At 42.0% G+C, this 15,000-nt stretch overlaps 2 protein-coding genes across 2 annotated transcripts; both read right to left on the bottom strand.

Annotated features, from left to right (window-relative positions):
- Nucleotides 1-9,278: 9,278 nt before the first annotated feature.
- LOC137988047 (uncharacterized) lies at nt 9,279-11,108 on the bottom strand. The gene has a single exon (XM_068834111.1). The coding sequence runs from the start codon at nt 11,106-11,108 to the stop codon at nt 9,279-9,281; it is 1,830 nt and encodes a 609-aa protein (XP_068690212.1).
- Nucleotides 11,109-11,750: 642 nt separating this feature from the next.
- Nucleotides 11,751-13,139, bottom strand: LOC137988048 (uncharacterized). The gene has a single exon (XM_068834112.1). It carries the CDS (start codon nt 13,137-13,139, stop codon nt 11,751-11,753), a length of 1,389 nt encoding a protein of 462 aa, XP_068690213.1.
- Between the last annotated feature and the right edge of the window lie 1,861 nt (nt 13,140-15,000).

Consider the following 15,000-nt stretch of genomic DNA (forward strand, 5'->3'; position numbering starts at 1 on the left):
AAATATAGAAGACATGATCCAAGCAAAGGTGAGGGCACACCAACCATCCACAAGAAACTAAGAAAAGAGCCGGGGAAAATCATTTTGACTCTATCAAATTATTTAGTGAAAAAGGTCCTACGCCTGTCTTCTGCACTGGATAAGAGCTAGAGAAAGTCCCGGATGACAGGAAAGCTCCAACTGCATCGTGGGAAATGACTAATTAGGCATGTCACACTCCACATTTTCCTGGGCAATAAATTCAATTTTTTAAATGTCCAATTTTAGCTATTATGATAATAGTAAGGTTGAAACGGGTTCTACGGAAATAATAGATGAAGGGAACGTTGGATGGGATTTTTTTCTGAATGACAAAACATGGTTTCCTTTTTATTTTTATGAAAGGGAAGAAGGGAAACTCGGCGATATCAGTGCAATTGCTAAAGCTAGCACTGAGAGATGAAGTTGCCTTATCTGGAAGTTGTTGCCGTACATGTAAAATGGTGTAATAAAATGGGTTGAGTTCTACGTAAAGTAAAATTCAAATTAGAATGCGACCATTTATTTAGGGCTACCCACTCTGACACGTTTTCAAAATTCTACAAAATGTATTTATTCCCAGTGCACGTGGTGTTATATATCGTTTTTTACCTATTCATTCTAGATAGTTCGAAACCTATATAGGCAACTGGATTCAATATCCTATCTATGTCATCATTTTCCTCATCAAATATCTGTGTGTTTAACTCTACGAGAAACGCGTAAAGTTTAAAGTGTTTTATCGTCGGAGTTCTCGGCTATTTTGTTGCGGGTGATGCATGATGGCCATAAAGACGTTTCTACGGCGAATTTCAGTTTTGTCGATTGCACTTTATTTCAAGCCAAAAAAATAAAGAAAAACAAGTAAAAACTAATTGCATGATACTGAGGAAAGCCTTATTATCTCTATATGTTGAAGTACCTCCCGTTGGTGGACGAATCAAAGTACGATGGAGCAAAATACTCAAGAGTTGAGGACGTGGGTGCAGCAGCTGAAGATGATGCAAGAGCAGTTCGTGGGGCCACAAATGCAAATGCCTCAAGAAGAAAGTGGTCAAGCATGAGATCATGAAGAAACAAAATCACTGAATCTTGGTAGATGCTTGCTGAAGTAGTTGTCATTCAATAATAATACTAGTTTTTAGAGTCAGAGAAAATGTGAAAACCAAAAGCTAGTCCTGTTTCATTTTTAGGTCGATGGGAAAAGGCGTAGACAATCAGAGAGACAACCCTAACACGCACTTTTGTTCTAATGTCGTAAACTCCAAAAGACCCACGGAATTCATCAGTCTCAGTTTTATTCCAGACTAACTAGATGAGAAATTATTGTGGCATGTTTTGGCAATCATTATCGACATCTGTGCTAATGCAGAACAACGCAATATCTTTTTCCCTTTGGCATCAGTCAATATTGTTTAGAATATTCATTAGTATAACATATGCGACAATAATTAATTGGTTTGCGAAGTAAAATATAAACAAGCCCGACAAGGTTTGACAATCGTTAGCTAGCGATCATAAGCAGAACGTTTTCCAAGATTTTGTAGGCCCTAGCAGTAGTTTATTTCGGAGACTAAATCGAAATCCAGTGTGATCATCACCGAGTATTTGATATGATTGATGCTGGCTTTTTGGTTAACTCAGTAAGTCCTTGCTTAATAGTGGCCTAGCTAAACATAATCGGTCATTTGGCTTCTCTTCTTAATTGAGGGAAAAACAAAATATATCCAGGAGAGGAATAATACAGCAAGGGGCTTAATATTATATCAATTCACGTATGTGTGGCACGAAAGAGATGTAGGAGTATTAGTACGCTATATCAGGGTGTATAAACACTCCTTAACTCAGTGACCCATTGCTTCATAGTGGCCCAGCTAAACATAATCAGTCATTTGGCTTCTCCTCTTAATTGAGGGGGAAACCAAATACATGTAGGAGAGAAATCATCATTTTTTAGAAAGGAGACTCGCGAACCCTTTTTATGTTTAGTCAAACATACTATAGTTGTAAAAGAAGAGTTGTCATTGTTGCACTTTAAAGTGCTTTGCTATTAACCTTTAGGGTTTTGAGATGTTAATCTCCGCTTAGGCCCGTTTCAAACCTCGAACTTTTCATGTGCCGAATCTAATGCAAATGAGCGAAAACAATAGATTTTCTCATTTGCATTAGATTCGGCACATGAAAAGTTCGACGTTTGAAACGGGCCTAAGTTACTTGCTTGGAACGGAACCGCCATTTCAGCTTTGGCCTACCCACAACTTTCAAAAAGACCTTCGACGATGCGAGCAAAGTGATTTCGTTCTAAAGTTACCAACATATAATTTCAAGAAAAAAAGTACAAAACTTGAGGAAACTCCCAAAAAAAAATTAAAATATATATAATTAACGTAATTAGTGGGACCTGATAGACAAATTGACGTAACAGTGTAAACATTTCTTAGAGTCAATCAGTCAAATTAAAGTAAATTTGGTAAACGAAAGGGTCTTGTGCTGTCTTATCTGTAAATGAAACTGCCCTATGAAATGAATTTATACATTAAATGCGGGTTATAGACAAAAGAGGGAAGTGACGCTCGCTCTTACCTAGACAATTTAAACCAAAAGATAATTTTACAGTTCTGTGCTAAGTTTCCAGGCCTTTGAATGAAAGCGAGGCCGGAGTTGACCTTCCTTTGATACAATCCTCGTTGATTTCATTATGTAAATCATGTTGTTGTAGTGCTGACGAGTTTCTATTTACATAGGAAAAGCAGTTAGGTTTGTATCAAAGCAAGGTCAACTCTAGCCTTTCTTTTATTGCAAGGCCCTTTTCACGGTTAGTTTTTCTCATTTGCATTACAATGTAACTTAACGTGGAGGCGAGGCAATTTCGGGCTATTTTGTAGTTTTAACCCGAAATGGCCTCGCATCCAGGTTAGATTGCATTGAAATGCAAATGAGAAAAACTAACCGTGGAATAATAATAATAATAATAATAATAATAATAATACTTTATTCTTTAAAAACGCATGTCACGCAAGTCTCAATGCTTTTTACAAAGACAGGTCAAAACATAAAGATAAAAAAAAAGAAGGGCTAATAAGGCCGATTTACACGGCACGACTTTGTCGCATGCGACAACGGCTTACGACATGATTTACGATTGTTGTGTACGTCAGAAAAAATGTCGTAGCATTTTAAAACATGTTTTTAAACGCTGCGACAATCGTAAGTCATATCGTAGGCCTGTCGTGAGCTTGTCGCATGCGAAAAAATCGTATCGTGTAAATCAGCCCTTAGACACCTGAAAGGGATCCGAACCCAAGACCTCTGCGCTAACTAACAGAGCTATGAAGCCATTCCGTTGAAAGCAGGTCAATTTGTTTGGTTTAATTGTTTCCATGTGTATTTGAAGTACCACTTTGAATTAAAGGATCTTGTCTAACTGGAAAGAAAGTAATTCAGCATTCTAAGGACTTCGATGTATTTAGTTTTTTTGTAAGATTTTCTGGGGCATCTATTCTTATATCTTTTTGGAGCGTTTAAATTTAGCGGAAAATCCAAGTAGTTTCAGTTGAATGAACTCAAGCAAAAGTACGAGGGAATCCACATGAATTAATAAACGCAGTTTTTTTCTGTAAGGCAACTTAGCACAATTCTAACTCTTCTGCCAAATCACTTCGCCCTACGAGAGAATCACGTGGTCCAGTTTCTAACACTTCGTAATTGGCTTTAACTCGTTGATCCCGTTTCCATATCAACAGCGACTGATAGCTCTTTTCAACTCATCAGTGAGACGACTTACATTATATTGGGACTGGCTCATGTGAGCTGAGGCATCTACTTCATGTAACTCGTCGTTAAAGGGAGGACCACTTGCATCTTGTTCAAATATTATATTCTCAACAAAACGTGGACAAAGTTCTCGTTTCCTACTGAGTCCTACTACTCCCACAAGAGACCATCGGCCACTGTTGCGGGATGAAGTATTTTTGTCTTTGACAATGTTTGGAGCTCCAAGCACAGAAGACCACTCCAGCTTCCTGTCCTTTCCACTTGTGTCACTTGTCAGTAGTTTATGCGTTTGAGTGTCTCTTTGGAACTCTAGGCCTCCAAGTTTGTGGTAAATTCTTGTTTTTTGTAAAGGTCTATAAGCAATAAGGAACTTCTTCGAGGAAAGCGAAGCAAAAATTGAACCCGCTGGAAAAAACAACTTATGACCAAACGTCTCAAGGGTTGATTTCGAATCGATTGAAGCCGCGTGTTTTCCAAACCGTTTACTTTAAAAGTGATTCACTTGAGCTGCTTTGCTTACGTGTTTAGTTAAACCAGACCAAGTCACAAAATGCGCCACTTCCTTGTCATCTTTTTTGACGTAGACAGAACAGGCCATTCCTTTACTTTGGTAAATACCTTGAATCTTCTCCTTCCTCACGCCATAAACAGCCATGAACGGATCCACGTTTACTCCACAGATTTCACCTATACCAGACAGTGACCAAGAGCTCCCGGGCCCATGCCTTCTGTTCGTCGTTGCCTTTAATCTTTAATAGGTATACTTCTAACAGTCAATCCAGAGAAAATTAGGTATTGTCGATAACCGTCATTTCAGAGGAAGAGGACATGTTGTGGTAATGGGCTCCTGATCATGGCATGGCGTTTTTAAATCAAATCTACATTGGCTCTTGCTCAAAATATTTCGTATTTCAATGTTTGTAAAACTCGGGGCGAAGAATGACCAGAAATTTTTTTTAACAAAAAGAAAAGGACCTAAATTTATAGTACCCGTTAAGATGGCATCCAACATGGGCATGTGACAAACAGAGAAATCAAAGGACGATAGTCGATTGGAAACTCTAATAGAAATAGCAGTATCGATAGGAGGAAGTTCTCTCACACCATGCTGAAGGATTTACCAACATTGCAAAATTGAAGGAAAACAAGAGTAAACAAATAAAAACCGACATCCTAATCATAACAGTTCCATAAAAGCGAAACCGTTTATTGCCCATGCGCATGCTAAGTCAAAGCTTTCCATTCTGTGTGCCCGGCAACGCTCATGTCGAAGCTAAAAACGTTTAGAATAGATGATCCCCTACTCTCCTAGTTTTACTCATACCTAACTGGAAGGCGTCAAAGAGTGGTTACAAATGGAACTTTTATTAAATGGACTGGATCAGGTGTACCCCAGGGGTAACTTCTAGGACCCATTCCCTTTCTATTATTTGTAAATGAGATGCCAAATGTAATAGGCCATTTCCGAGTTCACGTCTTCCTCCTCTTCAAAGCGAGTCTATGTGCGAAGTTTTTGTGATGGTAATTAGTTCTACTTTGCATATGAATGAAAACTAACTTGCATGAGAAAAACTTCGCACTTAGACTTGCTTTGACGAAGAGGCAAACATGAACTCAGAAATGGCCTGTTAGTAGTGCGAAGCTGGCTATGTTTGCTGACGATTCTAAATGTTATAGGATCATAAATAATGATTCTGATTTTTTTGAAATTACATCAGGATTTAGTTTCGCTTACAACCTGGTCCTTGTCAAATGAATTGTATTTTCAGCTTACAAAGCGCCGTAATCTGCGTATATCTAGGAACCGTATTAGTCCATATCATAGCTATAGTATAAATGTTATAGATGTGGAGATTGTCTAAACTGAAAACGATTTGGGGGTAGTGACCGTAAATGAAACCTCTTGGAAGGATCATATACTCATGATAGTTGTTAAAGCAAATAGGTTACTGGGCTTTATTAGAAGGAGCTGCGCAAGTGTTGCGCTGTTGCGTCTTTACTGTTCATTAGTGCGTTCGCACTTTTGCTATCGCTCTCAGTTATGGGCACCTCAGTCTGTTATCAGCAATTTATTCCTAGTTCAAAATGTGCAAAGACGAGCTACACGCTTTATACTAATACATAGTAGTAACTTGTCATATAAGGATCGCTTAATCAAACTGAAGTGATTGCCTTTAATTACTGGCTCTAATATCTCGACTTAGGTGTCTTTTTTAAATGTCTTCATGATGGACATATTGATCTAACTCGTTCGTGCTCATGCGTGCTCAGGGCTGAACTTAAAGATAAGTAATAACCGTACATCAATTTCTCGGGACTTCTATTTTAATAGGATAGCAATTTTGAGGAACAATATACCTGATGATGTTAGGCAGGCTGAGTCTACTGACTCTTTTAAGCGTAAACTTTAATCGTCTTATTTCAAGAGACTTTAACGTTTTTGATGGCGACAACTTTCGTAGCTTTAAAATAATTTGTCCTAAATGTCGCCGGGTAAATACCTTTGCTGCGTTACTATTCTAGGAGAAGGTTGGGTTGGTGCTTAAACCTAGAAGGGACTTATGTCCTATTGTTTTTGCACTGCATAAATAAATAAATAAATAAATAAATACATACATAAATCATTTATATTTGGATCAAGGTCGAGATTCCACCTTGCTTTAATGACCTCAGTGATGATTGAACGCCTTGACAACGCGAGTTTAATTAATATTAGATCGTATAAGCACTCTATAATTCATGACCAATAGTCAGGAGCCTCATGTTATTATGGCTCTTACTTGGGTATCGGGCTGCCATGCGGCAGGACGCTTGGCTGGAGAAATTGCTGCCTTTGTAAACCGTAGGTCCCGCTCTGTAAATATCTTCCATGTTCATAACATGTAGGGGATGGAGTTCCCGGTGTTGTAGCTGTCCTTTCTCGGTGAGTGTATATGGGTGAGTGGGTATAGCACGTCCACATCAGCTAAATAGGTGCCAAAACGTCAACTTGCTCAAACAAAGAAACATGCCTGTAACTTTTGAGAACTTTCGATTGCTTTAGTTAATATGTGGAATATTATTGTGAAAAAGGAGGAACTACGCACCGTGAACCGAAGTATTCTATACAAATGCACTCATGCCACTGATTTCTTTATTCAGCTTGTCACTTTTCTCATAAGTAACATGGAAATTATTGCCTACAAAACAACAGTATTTAAACCAGGCTAGTCTTTCTACGACATACAAATCATAATTAATCTTCCATTCCTAATAACAACCGAAAGGCAATTAATCACCTGTGAGCGAGTTCCAAGCTTACCGTTCATCGCCATGTTTGAGACCCCCAGTTGAATCACCCATATGTTTCATATCACCTGTGACATTTTGAAATCCGCCAATCTTTGAAAACACTTTAATCTTCATCATTTTTCCAGCTGGTTGCACGTTGTTAAGATACACGACACGGATGGTTAAGTCCTTGCAGTTAGAGAAATAAAGGCATTGTTCCTTGGCCACCGCCCAAACGGTGAAATCTCCAATCCTCTAGACTTTATGATAAGATATTACCCCGTGAGGAATGTCGACAGAATTGAGCACGTGAAAAACCAAGTTGACGGCGGTTATGTTCGTCTTGGGAGTCCTGGCAAATTCCCTTAGCACCGCTGCACGGACAAACGTTGATGGAGGTGTTAAGTCAACGGGCATGCGCATTCCAAGGAGCCCACTTCCTTCTCCAGTGGAAATTTAACTGGGCCCAATACCAACGGCTCGTTATTAAACTTTGAGAGTTGAACGTAGTTACGAAGGTTTAGCATTTGGAAGTCTTAAGGAGAGGCGTTGGTCATCACACCCAGTGTATTCCACCGAATACCAACGGAAAGGATTGTGATGACATGCTCTCCCTCACTTCCTGTACGGATCCAAAGTCCGCCAAGGACCACAGGTTTAACTGTAAAGACTCTATCGCCTTTCCACATTTGCTGAAAGGAACGTCCTGTCGTGTGAAAACAAACATAAAAACACGACTTTTAAGTTTGATTGGAAATTTAAAACCCGCGTTTCAAGACCAAACTTAAATCGAGATTTTCCAAACGAGCGAACCATCTTTTTTTCTATAAAAATGAGTATACACACTACAGTTATACGGGATGATTCTAGTTTCCGGTTATAACGTTGCGTTTCGTGTGCCCCACTGATGTCTCTTCAAAAGTATTTTAAAATCTCGAATGGTAGATTTAATTATGCACTGGAAACTAGATTCAGCACAAAGATTTAAATAAATCAATAGGCTTTTGACATCTGGGCCTGGTTGTTCAAAAGCCGTTAAGTGCTAATCCCAGATTAAAGTTGACCACGGCATTTGTTTTTCTACAGTCTGTTCTACCAAATGATGGTCAACGCGAACATTCGGCAAAGTTTTACGAATATTGGGGCCAAAGCCAAAGCTCCAACGCGCTTGCTAAATCAACACGGTAACTTTGATTCGATGCTCGAGGTTCATTAACTAAAGCGGTTGCTAAAAGGAAACAAACACAAATATGTTATTGCAATGAGCTAAGTGAACAGAAATCGACAACGAATTATAAACGACGAAATAAACGAAACGATGAGTGGAAATAATACTTACAAACGTTGTATGGCTTTTAAAACGGAACAAACTAAACCAAGAGACGATAAAACGTATAACAAACAATGTTGACTCTCCCAAGTACAAAATGAAAATGAATTTTTAAGCAAAGCGGCGAGTTTATACTAATGAACTAAACAAAGGAAAAATTATGTAGGGAGAAACTAACAGAATAATGATTACGAAAACGACATATAAGCGTGAAAGAAAGTAATTTTAAAAACAAAGGCGAACAAAATATTTATTCAAAAATGCGGCAGCAACATCTGGCTCCCCTAAGAGTTTCTAGCTTCCGAAAAAACTCTTACAGACTGAAGCTTTAAAAAGAAAGCAAAATACACAAAGTTTCAGTTATGTCACTAAAGGCTCCTCTGGCTGGGATTTTAAACCCAGGACGATCTAGTGTTGTTGTTCCCGTACTGACTCTGACGGAACGCACGTTTCCTTCTGCATAGGGATAGGAATCGACTATTCGGGCCATAGGCCAATCGTTTCGTGCGGCTCGATCATCTGCGATGAGGACCAGGTCTCCCTTTTCGAAGTTCCTTCTTGGGCGATTCCATTTCACTCTTTGCTGCAGACATTGAACATACTCCTTTCTCCATCTTGACCAGAGTATGTTGGAAAGGTATTGGACTCTTCTCCATCTTTTGCGCAAATAAACATCTTCTTTCTGGAAGTTGCCAGGTGGGGGTAACACAACCTTGGATTTCATCGTCAAGATGTGATTGGGGGTCAACGGATCCAAATTGTCTGGATCACAGGAAGGTGTGGTTGGGGGTCTGCTGTTTAAAATACACTCTACTTCCGTCATTAAGGTTCGAAAGGATTCGTCGTCAAGACCGCAGCCATGTTCACGCATTAACGCAGTGAGAATCTAGCGTACAGAACGGATTTGGCGCTCCCACACGCCATCCATGTGGGAAGCAGACGGAAGGTTTCGCTTCCACTGTAGCCAATCAGCCTTGAACTCTCTGCATAAGCTTCTCTGAATTGAGCCGTTATCCATCTTTTCTAGAGCTCTTCGTAATTCTTTCTCTGCCCCAACGAGATTTGTACCCTGACCAGATCTGATCTCAAGCACTGGCCCTCTTCTTGCAACAAAGCGTCGTAAAGCACTCACAAAGGAATCAGTTTCTAGCGAGTTCGCAGTCTCGATGTGCACGGCCGACTTGAAAGGCAGGTAAACAACGCACCGTAACGCTTCACTTCCTTGCGTCCTTCTTTGATAAAATAACGGGCCAAAGTAATCGAGGCCACAATACGTAAATGGAGGGGCTGGTGATAATCTTTCTTTGGGAAGATCGGCCATCTTTTGCTCACTGATTACACCACGAAGCCGGCGACACGTCACGCACTTTGAGATGAAGTGCCTTACAACGGAATTGGCGTTGATGATCCAATATCTGCTGCTAAGCGCGCCCAAGGTGATGCTTCGACCGGAATGGCCAACCCTTTCGTGCGCGTCACGAATAACGAGATTCACCATGAAACTCTTCTTTGGGAGGATAACCGGGTGTTTGAAATCATCTGGAAACACTCGTGATTTGCCAAGTCTTCCCCCAACACGCAGCAAGCCATTCTTGTCTAGGACAGGATCAAGTTGATACAATGTGCTAGATTTCTTGATTTCCGCTTTTCTGGCTCTTGAAAAATCACGACTCTCTTGACAATGCTCTCGCTGGATCTTCCGTAAGACTTCAAGCTCCCTAGGAAACGCACTATCTTGTACCAGTCGGAGAATGGTTTTCTCTGCGTGCTGCATTTCTTCAACCGTGAATGATTCGTGACTCGTGTCTTTCATGGCTGCATTTCTCGTTCTGTGTGCTTTGTCTGTCAGCGGTAACTGCTTGTGGGTTAATAATTGCTTGAGGCGAAGTATCCAGGCGATGCATCTCTTCATGCGATGCCAGTTACTGAAACGCGCAAGCCTCGTCAGGATGTTTGCCTTTTCGTCGACAACAGTAGTTAACACTTGAACTTTCTTGACATCAGGATCATTGTTGAGGACGCTATTCAGGACACAAGGAGGCTCGGGCCATTCACTCTCGGATAACCATACGAAATCGGGGCCTTTGGTCCAACGTTGCTGATCAGATAATTGATAACCATTCAGACAACCCGATGCGTCATCAGCCGGGTTGTTCTTGGATTCAACATACCTCCACTGAGCGGGATCTGTTTGATCTCGAATACTTTGCACACGATTTGCTACAAACACGTGGAAACGCTTCGCTTTGTTTTGTATGTAGTTCAATACGGACGTGCTATCGGTCCAGTAGGTCTCACTATCAACGGGATCATCAGACTCTCTGGAAATCATTCCACCTATTCGAACAGAGATAGTCGCGGCTTTCAGCACGAGACGCGGAATTGTCATGGCTTTAAGTGGGGCTAGGCGGGACTTCCCCTTCAGAAACGAACAGTGGATATTACCCTTGTCGTTTTCATTCCGTAGATACGTCACTTGGCCATAACCAATGGCACTTGCGTCTGAGAAATGGTGGATTTGCCTTGAAATAACAGAACCGAAACCATTACGCTTGACACAACGGTCCATTGAGAAGTGCTCCAATGCAGACAACTGACTTCTCCAATTTTCCCAACGTACGCGAAACTCATCGTCAATCTTATCATCCCAGTCTAACTTCGTACGGCACAGATCTTGCAAAATTTTCTTTCCGGTCAACAAAAAAGGCGCAGCCATCCCCAGTGGATCAAAAATAGAACAGATGGTGGAAAGAATACCTCGGCGAGTGAGTGGCTTGTCCTTGAGGATGATTCGAAACCCAAACGTGTCTGATTCGACAGCCCACTGTACCCCAAGGGCTCTTTCAACTGGTAGAAAATTACTGCTCAGGTCCAAGGCTCTCAATCCTTGGGCACGTAAGTCCTCTGGCACGCTCTCCAACACCCTTCTTCTGTTGCTAACAATCTTCGATAGGTTGAAGCCTCCATGAGGTCATGCGGAGCGTACACCACGTATTCTCTGAATAGCCTCTTCTTTTGACTCTTCCGAGCGTAAAGAGTCATCTACATAAAAATTCTTCCTCAATATCTCAGCTGTTTCGGAACCAACGAATTCTTCTGCATCATCTGCAGCTTGTCTTAAAGCGAAATTAGAAGAACTAGGGGAGGACACAGCTCCAAACAGGTGTACATTCATCTGATATTCTGCGAGGTCTCTGTCGAGGTTACCACTCGGCCACCAAAAGAATCTGAGAAAATCTCTTTGTTTATCGGGTACTCGAACCTGGTGAAAGATGGCATCAATATCACCCATAAAGGCGATTGGTTGCTGACGAAATCTTGACAACACGCTAACTAAGCAACTGGTTAGGTCCGGCCCCTAGAGTAATTGGTCATTTAGAGACTTCCCTCCAAATCTGGCACTGCAATCAAAGTTTGGTTTCCTAGGATGGTAGACACCATGATGAGGTATATACCACAGTTGACCTGACTTGGCGGGAGCTCGATCTTCTGGCACCTTTCTAGCAAATCCCTTACCGATGATGTCATTCATAAAATTAACGTAGTCTTCGTAAAATTTGCTGTTTCTTGTAAACTTTCTTTTCAGCCAGCATGCTCTTTGCAACACCTTCTCTCTGTTGTCCGGAAAACACACATCGTCAGAGCGGAAGGGTAGAGGTATCTCGTAGTGGTTGTCATCTGTGCGTCGAATGCTTTGATGGACAATCTTAAGAAATTTCTTGTCTTCTTGTGAGTACTGTCGATTTTTCTCGTCAAATCTTTCGTGCAAGTCTAGTTCGAACATCTTGTTCAAAGCCAGTGGCACAATAATTTCTTTAACTTTGTCCTCTATTGCAAAATGATGGCCAAGGAGCTTCTCTGATCCTACTTCAAAGGCAGCTATTCTATTGCAGTCGACTGTCTGCTGCCCCGTATTGGTCATGAGCAGCGGCCCAACCATTGCCCATCCTGCAAAAGTCTTTAACGCATAGGGACCACCGTTTGCACTCGCTAGGATGTCCATCGGTTCAAGGGCCTTTGGACGGTTTGATCCAATGAGAAGACCGACTTTCGCACCGTGGAGCTTACAGGGCATAAATTCAGCTATCCGGTTGAGGTGTTTCCACCGACGAGTGAGTTCAGGTGATTGCACATCTACTTCGATCGCAGAAATATCTTCTTTGGTGTATGTCTTAGGCAAAGTGATGGCATTTTCACCATTCAGATCCGTAACGGTCAAACCGTTCAAAACCTTAGCGTCATGTAACTTAGTACCGTTCACAGTCCTCACCATCAGCTTCGTGTCGGCACCTTTAACATCCAAGCAGGCTGCTACGTCTTCAAGAACAAAGGTTGTGGTGCTACAACTGTCGAGCATGGCGTAGGTAAGCACTTCAGTTCCGGCGGCTTTTAGTCTGACAGGGACTATAGGTACGGCAGTTACTGGATTCCCTATGCCAACAACACGACAAACGGCCTCCTCAGTTTCAGCATGAGAAGTAGTTAGCACATCGACTGATTGCTCGTTTGAGGGATTCTGATTGCTGATTGTTGGCTGATTAGGACGAAAGTTGTCATCGTGAAGTACGGTAGGATGACGTCTATCACACGTTTTACAAGTTCTTCTCTGGGCACACCCATTTGACCTATGACCACCATCGTAGCACGCAAAGCACAGCTCTTTCCCCTTTAGAAACTCTCTCCTTTCTTGTAAGGAATTCTTTAAGTACTCTTTGCAGTCATCAAGATCATGACTCTTCCCACACATCTCACACAAGCGTTCAGGGTCACACCTTTCGTTCTTGGGTGCAGTAACTACTGTCGTTGCGTGACTAGAAACATGGCTTGTCGTGCGGGAACGGTCTCCGTATGTTCTCGGCTTGTTTGCATTCCTACCCTTGTTGAAGCGATCGGGACGTTCTGACACATCCAAACGACTGAGCGCTTCTCGTGAAATACTGGATCGGTGGCAATACCCGCCTCAGTCTTGACAAATGTCACAAAGCTAGCAAACGTGGGGGTGATGCTTCCGGTGACTCGATGTCTACAAGATTCTCTGCGCCATCTGTCTTGGAGTGACAACGGAAGTTTTCTCACCACCAGCTTTTAGAATCTCTGTACGGTGGTCAATTTACATTATCAACTCCGTTGATAAACCAAATTTTTCTCACCATAGTCTGAATGTCGTGGGGATGGTCTAAAATTGACAGAAACGTAAGCTCGGACATCGCGCTCAGACACTGAGTGAGAAACGTAGCAAACCGGTCTAGAGCCTGATCGTCCCCTTGTCTAATGCAAGGCCAGTCATTAACCTTCTTTATGTAAGCGTTCGCAATCTTGTACGGGTCTCCATACTTTTCAACCAAGAGCTTCATAGCCTCTGCGTATCCGTTCTGACTGTCGAGATGGAGGCAACCTTTAATCAACTCTTTGGGCTCCCCTTCCAGGTACTGCTCAAAGTAGTGCAAACGTAGGTCGTTCGACTTCAGTTTACTCTCTATTTGTGACTCAAAAGCTCTGTGAAACGTGAAGAAGTCTAAGGGATTACTGGTGAATTTGGTGATAGTTAGTGCTGGCAAAAGGGTTTTCCACCAAGAGCTCGGTTAGTCTGTTTTCCTGACTGAGAACTTCTTGAATACCATCAATAGCGTTCTGCCTTTTGCTCGGTTTCATTTTAAATTCAGGAACACATGGGTTAAACTGTAAATAAGGCGCTGCAGTTGGCTCCACTTGTCCAGGAGGGTAATATGCCTGAGGAACAGGTGGTAGATGTGGGGGTGGAAAAGTTTCAAACTGTGAACTATGACAGACCGTTAGCGATGGATGTACGGGTAAAACATGCGGCTTTTCTTACAAGGCATCATCTTCAAATTCAGCAAACGCCCTTTCCCTCGCGTGAGCTACCGCTAGTTGTTCTTCTAAGAGTAAACGCTCTGTTCTCTTCTCCAGTTCTTGCCTACGCTCTAACATCGCGAACTTCGCCATCAGTTCGGCCGCTTTCGCTCTTTCTTTCGCCCGACCGGATGCAACAGATGTGGACGATGCCTTTGAGCGGCGGGACGATCCAGAACGCCTCGAACATTCTGATCGGTCATCTAGGCTGTTCAAAATCTTTTCCTTCGCGGAGGACATCCACTGTTCCGTTGTCTCGATAAAATCAATCATATGACCGCTCTGTAGAGCGTACCAGTCGCTAGCTACGTCAAGGTCTTCTTCAGTTTCAAGGTCATTCATAAGAGTCGCGACCGCCGTTTTCACCTCCTCGCTGGCGGCACGAAATGTGGACAACTCGCTTTCAGCAGTGTAAACATTGTCCGTGTTTTTGGTCATTTCGGTTATACGCTCCATATGTCTTTTAACTTTTCTCTGCAGCGTATAACAATCCATCCATCGACTTCGTGCGACATATCCCGATCCTTCTAAGCGTCACGTCGGCCTAGATACGCAAACTGTTTCATTGACAGTCTCCTTCGATAGATGCTCGTCGACGTCAGTTTGTCCATTGCAAATCCCGGCGTCCATATTCAACCAGAATTAACGTTTCAACGAATATTGGGGCCAAAGCCAAAGCTCCAACGCGCTTGCTAAATCAACACGGTAACTTTAATTCGACGTTCGAAGTTCATTAA

Source organism: Montipora foliosa, unplaced genomic scaffold (assembly GCF_036669935.1).
Source record: "Montipora foliosa isolate CH-2021 unplaced genomic scaffold, ASM3666993v2 scaffold_404, whole genome shotgun sequence".
Classification (NCBI taxonomy): Eukaryota; Metazoa; Cnidaria; class Anthozoa; order Scleractinia; family Acroporidae; genus Montipora; species Montipora foliosa.